This window comes from Siniperca chuatsi, linkage group LG13 (genome assembly GCF_020085105.1).
Source record: "Siniperca chuatsi isolate FFG_IHB_CAS linkage group LG13, ASM2008510v1, whole genome shotgun sequence".
In the NCBI taxonomy this organism is placed as follows: Eukaryota; Metazoa; Chordata; class Actinopteri; order Centrarchiformes; family Sinipercidae; genus Siniperca; species Siniperca chuatsi.
In genome coordinates this window covers 8419574-8431763 of record NC_058054.1, presented here as the reverse complement: position 1 = coordinate 8431763, position 12190 = coordinate 8419574, and the positions used below count along the sequence as shown (strand labels likewise).

General features: G+C 39.8%; 1 protein-coding gene across 1 annotated transcript in view; it reads right to left on the bottom strand.

Moving 5' to 3' along the window:
• The window catches only part of LOC122886378 (rho GTPase-activating protein 29-like), a 31326-nt gene that overhangs the window by 9532 nt on the left and 9604 nt on the right, over positions 1 to 12190 (bottom strand). The window contains 10 exon segments of the mRNA XM_044218471.1: positions 142 to 279; positions 509 to 676; positions 1179 to 1259; positions 1808 to 1918; positions 2065 to 2129; positions 3144 to 3293; positions 3878 to 3938; positions 4184 to 4256; positions 4549 to 4645; positions 8406 to 8549. Of these exon segments, the coding sequence (XP_044074406.1) occupies positions 142 to 279; positions 509 to 676; positions 1179 to 1259; positions 1808 to 1918; positions 2065 to 2129; positions 3144 to 3293; positions 3878 to 3938; positions 4184 to 4256; positions 4549 to 4645; positions 8406 to 8549 (1088 nt within the window).

The window sequence follows — 12190 nt, the reverse complement described above, 5'->3', positions numbered from 1 at the left end:
TAAATCTTGTTAAATCATATGAAAACATTAAAAACACAGATTTAGTGTTGTTGTTTAGTGCCAAATTAAATGTACTGGACAATCCAGTTTCCTCTCTTAGTTCATTGGTTTGTTAGCTGACTTCTAATATTATGTACTCACAGCTTTGAGTGTGAGGTCACACTGGAAGACCATCTCTCGGATCTGTGTGAGGATGGTGCTCTTGGTGTTGGCCAGATCCATCCTCCTGACGCCTGCGTCAGCCATACAGCTCTGGTACTGGTCCTGGGCCTCCTCCGCCTGACCACAACAATGGATACAGAGAATAGCGTGAGAATGTGGATGAAATGCTAAATTTCATCCACCTAACAGGATGTCAAAGTACCTACTGGCACACAAGGGCATGCCAGTATAAATTGTCCTGGTGTGGTAAACCCCACCCATCAGGTGCTCTGAGTAGGCTGAAAAATGTTTAGGAATCATTATAAGATGCAATTAATTGCATCTTATTCCATTCTCTCCTGGCTACCTTCTGCAGAGCCTCTTCCTCCAGCCTCCTCTTCTTCTCCAGCTGTTTGTTGGCAGCATTAGACTGTTCCTCCTGGGAGCGGTTGGTAGATGAGTGGGCTCTTTGGTATTCCTCTCTCCTCTGAGCCTTCAGCACTCGCACCTTACGCAAGGTTGCATCTGCCTCTTGCTGCCAAAACCACACAGATCAACCACAAACGCCCATATGATTAAAATGTGACACAGGTGTGCAACAGTTATCATAAATATAATCAGACAAGCCTTTGTGGTCAATTAACTATGCATGATGTGAGATGACAGAGTAAAATTTGTAAACAGCCAGGGCATTGAGAAATAGTGAAATTATCAATCCATGAAAAAACACTGCCTAAAGAGCTAAACAGTTTAAAAAACAACATCTTGTTTCTTAATACCATCCATAAAGCGTATTCATATATTACACCGATGGTGCAAATTTAAAATCCATTTTGTGCTTTTACAGAATTTTATGCCATGAACTTAACTATACTGACATTTAGATATCTGATATCTTCTGGCTGCCTGACAACATTGTAACATTTACCTTGGAATGCTGCCTTGTCTGTAATGCAAAAAGGGAGGCAGGCAGCATTGCTATTGAGCTAATAGCGTGTATCTAATAGTATGCATCTAAACAGGGACTCATTACATACCATTTTCTTTTGCTCCCTCTGCCACTGGTCCTTGATGTCTTTCCTCAACTTGTCCAGTTCATTCTTACGGGCCAGAAGAGGCTGAGAAAAGTCAACCATTACACTGAGGTACACAATTTCAAAAGTCCTTTTTCTGAATATGTTTATTCTCAAAAGCTTTACATTAAAGATATAAGGATGTTAACTATATCAGAGATGCATGTGTCCTGATCAGCAAGTACTGTTATAGAATGTTACTAATGAATAGAGGAATACAGGAAGGATTTCTGACTTAAATTGCTAGAATTATTTGGTGTGTGCGAAATCTTTACTAGAAATGACAAGACCCAAAAAGGCCTGAGAAGTCAGATAACAAGACACAAAAAAAGATAAACAAAATTAACAAATTACTGATTTTAACGTGGATTCATGATGAAAATGTTTTGCCTCGTACTTTAAGATTACAAAATTTTGCACAAGACGCACAATCATGCAGTCTTTTTCCCCTAGTCAGAGCAAATTTCACCATAGGCTGAATTTAATCCAACAACAGAAGGCTTGAAGTACACCCAACTGGTTTAAAGTCAGATAAGGTAACAGACTCAAGTGCTCTATGTGGGCTACAGTCTACTCTCTATTGTCACTCTTACCTGTACGAATTTATTCGTTTGAAGAGCCATTGCAGTTTGAATGAGCAGCTGTCTGTATTCAATGTCGTTCTTAAATGTGGAAACGTAGATATCACTGAATGGCATGTAGTCCTTGGACAAATGAAATAAAGAAATTAACATCTGAATAACAATTTCAAACAAATATTTATTTTAATAAAGACATGAGGTAACAATTCTATACTAATTACAAATTATAAATAAAGTCAAATATTTATATAAAAAGGCAATTCTGTTACCTGTTGACTGACCAGTGTCTTTACAGACTCTGCCATTTTGGCATAATTTTTGGCATACTCAATATCTGAAAGAAAAATAGTTGTACAAAAAGATAAGGAATCATTTATGTCTGTAATCACTGTCAACTTATGATTGGCTATTTTTGGATAAAAGTGTATGTAGCGTATTTAATCAAATTGCATAATGGTGGACCCCAAACGAACACATATTTCACACTCATGAGCTTCAGGTGAGATGGGAACTCATTTTGGTTATTACATTACACAGTACAGTATATTACATATATCTTACACGGAGCAAAATGAAGAGTACTAAGTAGGTGTCACTACACAGTAACACACAGTAAGGCAAATGGTTTATGTTCAGACTGCAAAATAAATACAGATTCTCAATAAATACATATCCCAATTCAGTTGTAGCCCTCTACAGGCATGTTAAGCTACATAGTTTGCTTGTTAATACAGTCAGCTGAAGCATAAGCAAGCATACATAGACTATATCATATTGTGTATATACTGTACATATATAGTAGAAGCAGAGCATATCCACAATTAGACTGATTTTGAAATTCCAGATGTCTTACCATTGCCGATTAATTTTCTGTAATCATTTTGATATTCCTGAACATAATAATCGATATATGATGTGTAGGGAAAAAAATCTCTGCATTTTGATGAAGTTTGCCTTTGGGTATAAAGGAGTGAGGCCCTTATTCCTGACTGACTGAGCGGAGTTTCCTTCTTAAAGACCATATTGCCGGCATGACCAAATGGCTATAAAGAGCCCACAAACTGTTCTGCCACTCCTGAACTCAATTAACAGTCAAAAGACTTATAATGACCCGGGGGTCTATTTGCAAAACATTGCTTCAACCCTGGGTCAAATATAATTTACAGATAACTGACTTTGTCTCGTTTCAACTGCACTGCAACACAAGATGGGGTGAATTTTTACCACAAAATCACAGTTCAGAAGTTATCAATTAACACATCCTTTCCCATAACGTCTAGTATAATGCCCTAATGCCGTAACCCTCCATTTGCAACCCAGTGCACTGTCAATAATCTCAATGTCTCACCCATAGCCAGTCGTTTCTCCATCCAGGCCAGAAGGTCTTTGATGTACTTGGACCAGGCCTTGGCGTAGAGTAGAGCAGACTCCACCCCGCTGTCATTCTTCAGCAGGGTCAAGTCGACTTCTTCCTCCCGTGACAACGGCACCTCTGGGCCTGGAGAGTCAGCAGAGGAGACACACATATCTAAACAAAGTGAATCGAAACACATGGTATCAACAAAATAGTCATGTGTTGGATTTATGTGTCTCATTTCTACTATCCCAACAGGGAGGAGGTAAATGAAAAAACACATTAAGGCTAAGTTGACAGTGTAGGAGGATATGAAAACAATATGATCTTCTTTTTACAGGTTACACTGTGATGCACCTCTCCCAGTCACTCGCCATCTGATTTAACACAAACCCCATGTTTCCCATTGCACACGGAACTACTCCTAAACAGGCAAGGAATGTCAGATATGTGGACAGAGAGGGAAAAACGAGCAGCTAGTATGAAAAAGCAGCAGAAATAACAGGGGTGGAAGCAGAGGTTTAAGGCGGGTCTACCTCAGGCATTCAAGAGTCCAAAGCCTAAATCACTCAGCTAACTCACAAGCTGACACTCCGGGGTGCCCTGGGCTACAAAGCAACCATTAAATGCTTTGTAAAGCAGCCATTAATAGCTATTACATTTCAGGATGAATTCATTTTACACATACATTGCTCAGAGGTAAATGGGGGAATGTGAATAACACTTACCCACAATGTCACTTTTCTCTGAAAGATATTCCTCAGGATCCACAGAGAGATTGTCATAAGACTGTGAAAAAGACATTTTAGATTATAAAGAAGGAATAGCAGACATACAATCAAAGTTAGGCATCAGAAGCAGCTGGTTTTCAACACCCCAATTAAGTACAGAAAGCAAGTCTTTGAGGCTTTTTTAAATGGAGGGGTGGTAAAATTGCTGCTTTAAGTGCACCCTTTTGAATGTTTGAAAACAAAGCTATGAAAAAAAAAAAAAATTGGTGGCCCAAAGCTGGGAAAAGAAAGATGGTTTCTTACCCTGCTTCTCCTGGTGTGGGGGATCCCCAACCCTGAGCCACTGTCCACATCTCCCATAAGGAAGTCAGAAACTCTGAAGGGTAGATGTGAAGATGAAGATGTATGTCAAAAGTTTGATATGGTCAAAATTACAATCTATACAGTAGTAAAGGGCTTCGAGAAATGCAACTCTGAAGTATACTGTTGTTCCCTCTGATTAAAAAACAAAAAACAGATCTACAATTCAAAACACAGATATACAGAGGACAGAAAGATTCATTAAAGATTTAAGATTGGCTGAAGTCGGCCCTGCTTTTCTTGGATGTTACACAATAAAGTAATAAAAATCTAGTGGTGTTGAAAAGGTATACAAACATTGTACTCACACATTGCCGAATGTGAATGCCAAAGTGTCAATGGATGTGTGTATCTCGCCAAATATAGCTTTTGTGTTTTCTGGGTTCACTTCCTTGAAGTTAATGCCTGTGGAGAGTGATAAAATACACAGGAACCAAAATAACATTGAATTACAAACCAGCTCATGTATACTCAATCATTAAACAAAAGTATTTACACAACTAGGTAATAAACACATGGACATCGAAGTGAAACAAACAGCTAAATTTAATTTTAAAACCAACAACAATGTATTAAATGTAGATTAAATGTATGTAATTTGCCCCAGAGCATTGTATTTTTTTGTTTTCTTTCTGCAATCATAAGCAATAGAGACCATAGGTAAATGGCTTTTGTGGAGAGTGGTTTATCGCCTAAAGGAAAAAGTTGTTTCAAGTAAGTGTTTGATGACAGACAAAAAGTCAACCGTCCTGAGCAGTTACACAGGGTCAACAGTTTTAAAGAAAAGGCTATGAAAACATCTTAAAAACCACAACCGTTCTGATCGGAAGTAGTCTAAGGTAATGACATGTACAGTCCATGTCTTCCTACCAAATCAGAAATGTCTTCTTCTGAACAGCTTCAAAGATCTTCAAGGATGGATATTCAAGGAATATTCAGAAACAATCCCAAATTTTCCCTGCTTTGTTCCAGTGTGTTATAATTCCATAGGCCATCTTCCATGTCGATCATGCACAGAAGAAGCAATCAATCATTCACATTATTTACTTTGAGATCTATTGACAGTAAGACGTCCACCGAGTTTAGAACCGTAAGGCCATCGAAGCTAGACAAATCTTCGAGAATGTGTGCTCAGAACTGCCCTTGTCAGGAAACAGTTCACTCAGAAAGAAGACATTTGCAGAAAGCAATCAGAGGAACCAAAGACACAAGCAGTGAAATCTGACTAAAATGAGTACTTCCTGTCAGCCCGCAACAGGAAACACTCACACAGCTTGAGTTCTGTGACATGTAACAAAACAGACAACCGTGACAACACTTACCTTTTCTCTCTGTCACCTGGCATCATTGTCTATAATGTGAATCAGTTTCTGGGGAAAAAAGCTCTAAACAGTCCCAGTTTCCAGACTGCTTTCTAGCTTTTGTGCTTCCATTTTCTCTTCATGAGAGCAAATTCAAACCATGTCAATGGTGGTTGAGTTATTAGAATTTCCCAACCGATGACGAAGCACAGAAGGGTCATGGCATCCTGGGTTGCGGAGGTATCCCCACGTTCCAGAAGACACCAGAAGAGAGGAGACGCAGTGGTGCAAGCCTCCCTGCCGTGCACCTCCCTGGCCCTGAATGCTAGCGTACAGCTCTGCGCTGACTTCTTCCTCAGGACATCCTGTGGGTCTCATAACAATGATTCCAGAGCTCAGCCCCCCTTGTCACGATTGAAATATGGAAACTGCATCATTCAAGTACAGGGGCCATTGTTTTCTCATGGTTGAGCCATAACTGGGACAATTAGCCCCTGTAAACTAAAATATAATAGCTTTATTAGTAAGGTAAACTAAAGAAAACTAAAAAACAATTGTATTTAAATGCAGAAAAGAGCATCCGTTATCATTGAACAACATGCTTTTCTTAGATGAATTAAATAGATCTACAATAGGTTTATCTGCTTAGAGTCTGCTTGCAGTAAACAAATACATTCCTGCCAGCATCTCCCATAGACAAAGGCGGACAGAGAGCAGGGAAAGAATTTCAATAAGTTGTGGAAGTTGACACTTTTATTGCAGTGCCCTGCAGTTTTTTAGTAGGAGGAGGGGGAAATGAACACTCTCTCACAATGTGACCAGGAAAAGAAACTTGGTCTGGGTCTGGTTTGAGTCAGTGAGTCTGTGAAAAGACCATATCGTTGATGACACACAAATAGAGAAGAAGTATGGAATACAGCAATAGTTGTCTCTGTCTAGCATGAAACCCTTCGCATTATACAGCTGAGTGGAGCTGAACGTGTTCTTAACATCTTCAGGTTTATTAAAATCTGCCTGCAGTGTCAGATGAACAACAGTAGGAGAATTGTTTGAGTGGATAACATCTATATGTAAATGGCACTTGAAACTGGTTAGGCAACCATGTGTTTGGAGAGGGAGGGAGGAGATTCCCCCCCCCCAGTAAATTCTGGCAGCTGTCCAAATGCCCCAGGTGTCATGACCAAGCATCAAACAGCAATATGAGTGAAGAGAAGACACACTCTGAAGACACTAGGGCGCACAAGGCCTGTTATCATCCAAACCTTTGAGTCCTCATCACTGACGTCTCACTGATTCATTCCTCTTTCAGCCTCTTTTCAGTCCTCCTCTATCTCGCTGACTATGTCAGTATTGTGTTACCTACCAGCCATTAGGGACAGTCCGGCCAGGGTGTGCGTTGATGAGGCACCCCCTTGTGGACAGGCACATTTCCAAGTTTCCACTTGTCAACTAGATATGCAATTAAAGTATTTACTACAGGACTAAATGACAGGGCTTTCCTTATAAAATAGAAAAAATGGCATGCTGCACTGCAATAGCACCATCATTCTATGGGTGTTAATGCAAATTTTGTGCAATTTTAGCATACAATATAATAATTGAGTGAGTGCACCAATACCAATACAACTATTTCTCTCTCAATACGATTCTGATACCTCACCTCAGGGCATCTGCTCATACTGAGTCCCAGTCAGATACAAGTGCTCTCTTTTCTCAAATTTAAGATCTGTATGCCTCACTGCACAGAACTCATTGAAATAATCTTTATGTGAGTTAACATGAGGTCAGGTATTATTGTGGCACTTAAAAATGATATGGTGGCCGTAATTGAATGAATGTGATAGTGGAAAAAACAAAGAAACTGTATTTACTCTGGGTCGGTCACATCATGGCAGATACCCAATCCGCTTAATAAAGTCAGTATGAGTGTCGATACTGATTCAGCGTATTGGATTGGTGCATCACTATTTCTGTTAGCAAAAAGTCATGTTTTGCACTTATTACTGTATTACTCTATTAAGGAATTTAAGGAAACCCATTTAGCTTATCATAGGTGTTTTACTGGGTGTCATACAAACTGTCGTCTTCAAACATGCTTTATAAATATGTATAAATGATAGAAACCTTCAGTTATTAGTCATGGTTTCGTTTCTTGATCCGGTCACTGAAGTTACAGTCTGTCCTGTCATTAAAGTTAGTCTCAACAATGCCAAGAATTCCTTTGGCTGATATAATACTGGATCTCTTTTGTTTCCTTTTTGCATTCTAGACATTGACAAAGCACCACTCAATGGATTACACATGCAGACGTGCATTCTTAAGGAATAGGTCACAACTCAGATACTGAGATAGGGCAGGTGAGCTGTCAGACAACCACACACCTCACAACACAGGGAAAAGAATGAAGAAACGTGGATGTGCCTGACTGACAAGCAGCCTGCCAAAGGGGCCTCTGCAGCCACTGAAATATGGAATGCAAATTACAGCCATGTAGTCTCCGCTGTAGAGATTCTTGTGTGCAAGTCAAGTGAAGAAATGCCCTTGCAGTGAATCACATTTCCAGTAGATTGAATTCATGAGTTGAGATTCCTTTTGTTTGTATTCATTAAGGAGAAGGGAAACGGATCTGTTGCTGAAGGAATAATAACTTCTAATACTGCAATCTTTTAAAAACAAATCTCCAAGCCAACCCTAACCAAGCAGAGAGTTAAAAAAATTCCTGCAGGTTATTTCCCACACTATGCCTGAACCAGTAGTGCAACAGTGATATTTCATGCCAAGATATCTGAGCATCATCTGGGCACCTGTGTGTGTTTACCTGTATGTCTGTGTGCACCCATGCATGCTAGTGAGTAATTACTGACCTTTGACCTTGGCAATGACTGTTCCAGCCACTCCCAGGATGTCTGCCGAGTTGAGGGTCTGATGTTTGCCGATGACAGCCTTGAGGACGCGGAGTAACTCTGCCAAACGCTCCTGCACCACCTCCTGAAGATCTTCCAGATTCTCTAGAAAAAAAGAGAAGGCACAAGTAGGTCAGCCAGGTTAAGTCATGTAAGTATCAAGACCTTGACAAGACTAACAAAAGCTTCATTAAATCAGAAATCCAACTACCACGCAATCACAAAGTTTCATCTATTAGTCAAAGTCACCATCATCATACCACATTTTGAGTCACAGGTTAGCCAATGTCAAATTAATTCTTGGCATTCCACACGTAACTTCCACACGCTGTCATCTGTTGTCTAATCCAGACAATTCCCCCCACGACAAATAATACAGTACATGTTTTGTTATATTTTATCTGTGGGCGTGGTTGTGCCTTCAGATGAAAAGTGGAAGATGGTTCTGGTTGAGAGACAGTGACTCAGTTGTTGCAGCATAAAACTACTGTGATGAAACTTCTTTTTGGCTTCCTCCAGGCAGAGAGTGACACCATGTACAACGGAAGAGGCACGTATCTATGTAAACAGATTACACTGTCTCAATCACCACTGTAACATTCTCAGACAGGTGAAGATGATGAACACAGAAATGATGACGTGCTTTTTGTGCTTTTGTGGTCACAAGTGAGGCAGAGTCAATATTGTACTTTCGAGAAACGTCCCAGTTAACATAAAAGCCACAGATTTGATCTGTGCAACAGCCGATGTATCCGTCAACATATTTGAGTCCTGGAGGAGTTGAGTGTGACAGCTAAATGTCTTATTTATTTATTCAACTGCTTAAGCACTGAATAAATACAACTGTGGTGCAGAGTCTGAGTTTGTGTAGGATACAATTTGCAAAATGCATAACAATAAAAGGGCACTCATACTAAAGAAGAAATTAAATTTAAGAAGTGACAATGGTAGCTGTTATGCAAGCATACTTTTTCTGCAGCAATTAGCAGAGTGTGAGTGGCAAAAAGAAAGCTGAAGAAGATCTTGTATTTCTCTCTGTTACTAGTGAGGCTTAAGAAGATGATACTTTAGGAGGAAAAGAATGTACAAAATCCATTCAGATTACATCGCTCCCCTTATGAGCGCTATGAAAGGCATGTTTTTCCTGTAGAGCCAGGCAAAGCAGTGAAGGGTAGTACACCATTTATATGTATTTATGTATTTTATCAAGGGTTTTACTGACCATGAATGCTCTTCTTCACAACTGTATGGGTCCTCTGTATCAACTGTTCTACAGCATTCCTACAGCACTTGTCAAATCAGTGTTGCAGTGTGTTTTACAGACAATTAAGCTCTTTGGGCAAAATAAAAGTCAAAAAGAAAAACTTGACACACGATGAATCTTGTCCAAACAACAGGAGAGGATAATAATCTGTCTCCTGCTCGGATGCAGGGTAATCAGTGGAAGCTCTGCAAGTTGGCACCAGACAATAGGTGAGTTCATGTCTAACTCACTGTTTTGGAAGAAGCAGACACTGGCTGGAAACAGAAAAGTCATCTGTTTTTCATCAAGGCCACCCCACCAGGCAGTAGGGCGAGATGACAGACTGAATTAATTGGAACGTTAAAAGAAATGACAGAGGGTGTGAAAATGAGAGCCTGTGTGTTTGTGTGTGTTACACATTTGACTCCTCCCTTATTCAAAACACACACACACACACACACATACACATACACACTATTTCAGCTGGCTGGTGTAAAACATGGTAGAAGAGACATAATCTGCAACTGAGACATAAGCCCTGGCCATCTGTGACACTATTTAACAAAAACGATAGGCGAAATAGATAATAATATAGACACTAGGCAAGAAAAGATTTTGACAATGAATTACTAGAGAACACAACACAAAGAAGACTTGAAGACACTCTCCAAAGGTACAAAAATTAGCTTCCACCCCCCAGGATTAGAGAAAAGGTAGTAGAGGAGGGGGACTCACCTGCTTGGCGAGAGAGGACCCTGACCCTGCAACACACACTTTAAGGTCCCCCTCCCTACTGACACTGACAATGGGCCTTCATTAAGCACCCTCCCCTTCCTTTTAACCTTCTCAGTTGTGGTCATCAAGGTCTTTTTGGTTAGCTTAGTGGTGTTTGAAGATTTTCTTATCAAAGACATGCGGTTTGTCCATTAGCATACGAGAGCCAGCCTTAGTGGGGTGCACACCTGAGAATTTTCACTTAGCATGACACAAGCGAAGCATGACTGAAGATGCTGCTATGGAATCACAGCAGTAATGTTAGTTAGGATCACCCATTTCCCTTTCCTCTGAAAAGAAAAGAATTCAATTAGACTAATCTGGTCTTCAGAGAAGCGAAAGGGATACAAATTGTGAGGAAATAACGATAGCTGTGATGTTGTGGCAACGATGACAGAGGGATGTCCTGAGCCAATCTGCTAGATTGGAATTGAAGCCAATCAGGGCACTTTTGAATTCATTGGTATTGGCTTTATCCTTTGTTTACTATCACCCACTGCCAGCTGCCAAAGATGCTCCACTGTGCAGAGTTAAAACACTGTAATGGAGTGGCACAAACAAATAAATAGCAGCCAGCAATTTCCATTAATGATAGACACCAGCTTCAGAGAACAAAGACCATGTCTACACTAATGACAGCAGAGCTGCTTTGGGGGGTTAAAAAATATTTAAAGTTTTTTTTAGTTTAAACCATTTTTTTAATAAAAAAAACTGAGGGTTAAAATATAGATTACCTTTTTGTCAAATACAAGTGTGCACATGGCTTAACCTCCACATTGTGCGTGTGTATGTCAGCACAGACTGTGCGCAATTAGGCTACTTAGATCATCGTTAATTCTTCACCCTAAAAAACCAGATTAAAGAATTCTAACAAAATAATTCTATTTAACAAATCAGAAATGTGAATAAAGTTATCAAAACAAGGTCAAATTTTGTGTGACAGCTCATACTGATCACCACCATTGTTGCCCTTTGAACTGTGGGAGAGGCTCTGTGCTCACTGCAGCGTGAGACAGCTGAGAGAAAGCTTGTAAAAATCAGTGGTGAGTGGTTTTGTCACAACAATGGCATCAAAAAGCGCACTGGAAATTTGCAGCCGATTGTGGGGGCCATGCAATTGTTTTGGTAGAGATAACAGCGCTGAGGCATAGAGCTGGGCCATATTGTTTAAAGGAGGACCCCCTGCAAACGCCAACGCAGCTCAAGGCTACCTTGTCTTTCTTTACAGTGGTGGGATGAGCTGGTGTCCCAGCCACGCTTCATTCTCGGCCTGCTTCATTTATTTTCAAGATCAAGACCTCTCTCCCTTCTAGGAAAATAAAACAACATTAAAAAAATAGTTCTAGTAGTTTAAACATTACACTGAAAAGTTATCAATAGTCCAAAACCCAAAGATATCCAGTTAACTATAATGCAAGACAAGAAAAAGCAAATGTTCTGCATTTTTGCTATAAAAATTATTTAAAAACAGCTGATGATTTATTTTCTGTTGATCATTTAATTGACTAATTGTTTCAGCTCTACATCAGAGTTTCACTTGGGATGTTGCAGCAGATCCATCACATGTACCTGACAATCATGCTAGTCATGACTCTAGTCCCTTTTTTGATGCACAACTCCTGACAGCTGAGTGTTAAAAATACAAGTATGGTAGGTGGATTTAGCTCGACCTGCACAGAACACTTTGTTAATTTAATTTGGCAGTTTAAAGGTTTCTATATTTACTTTC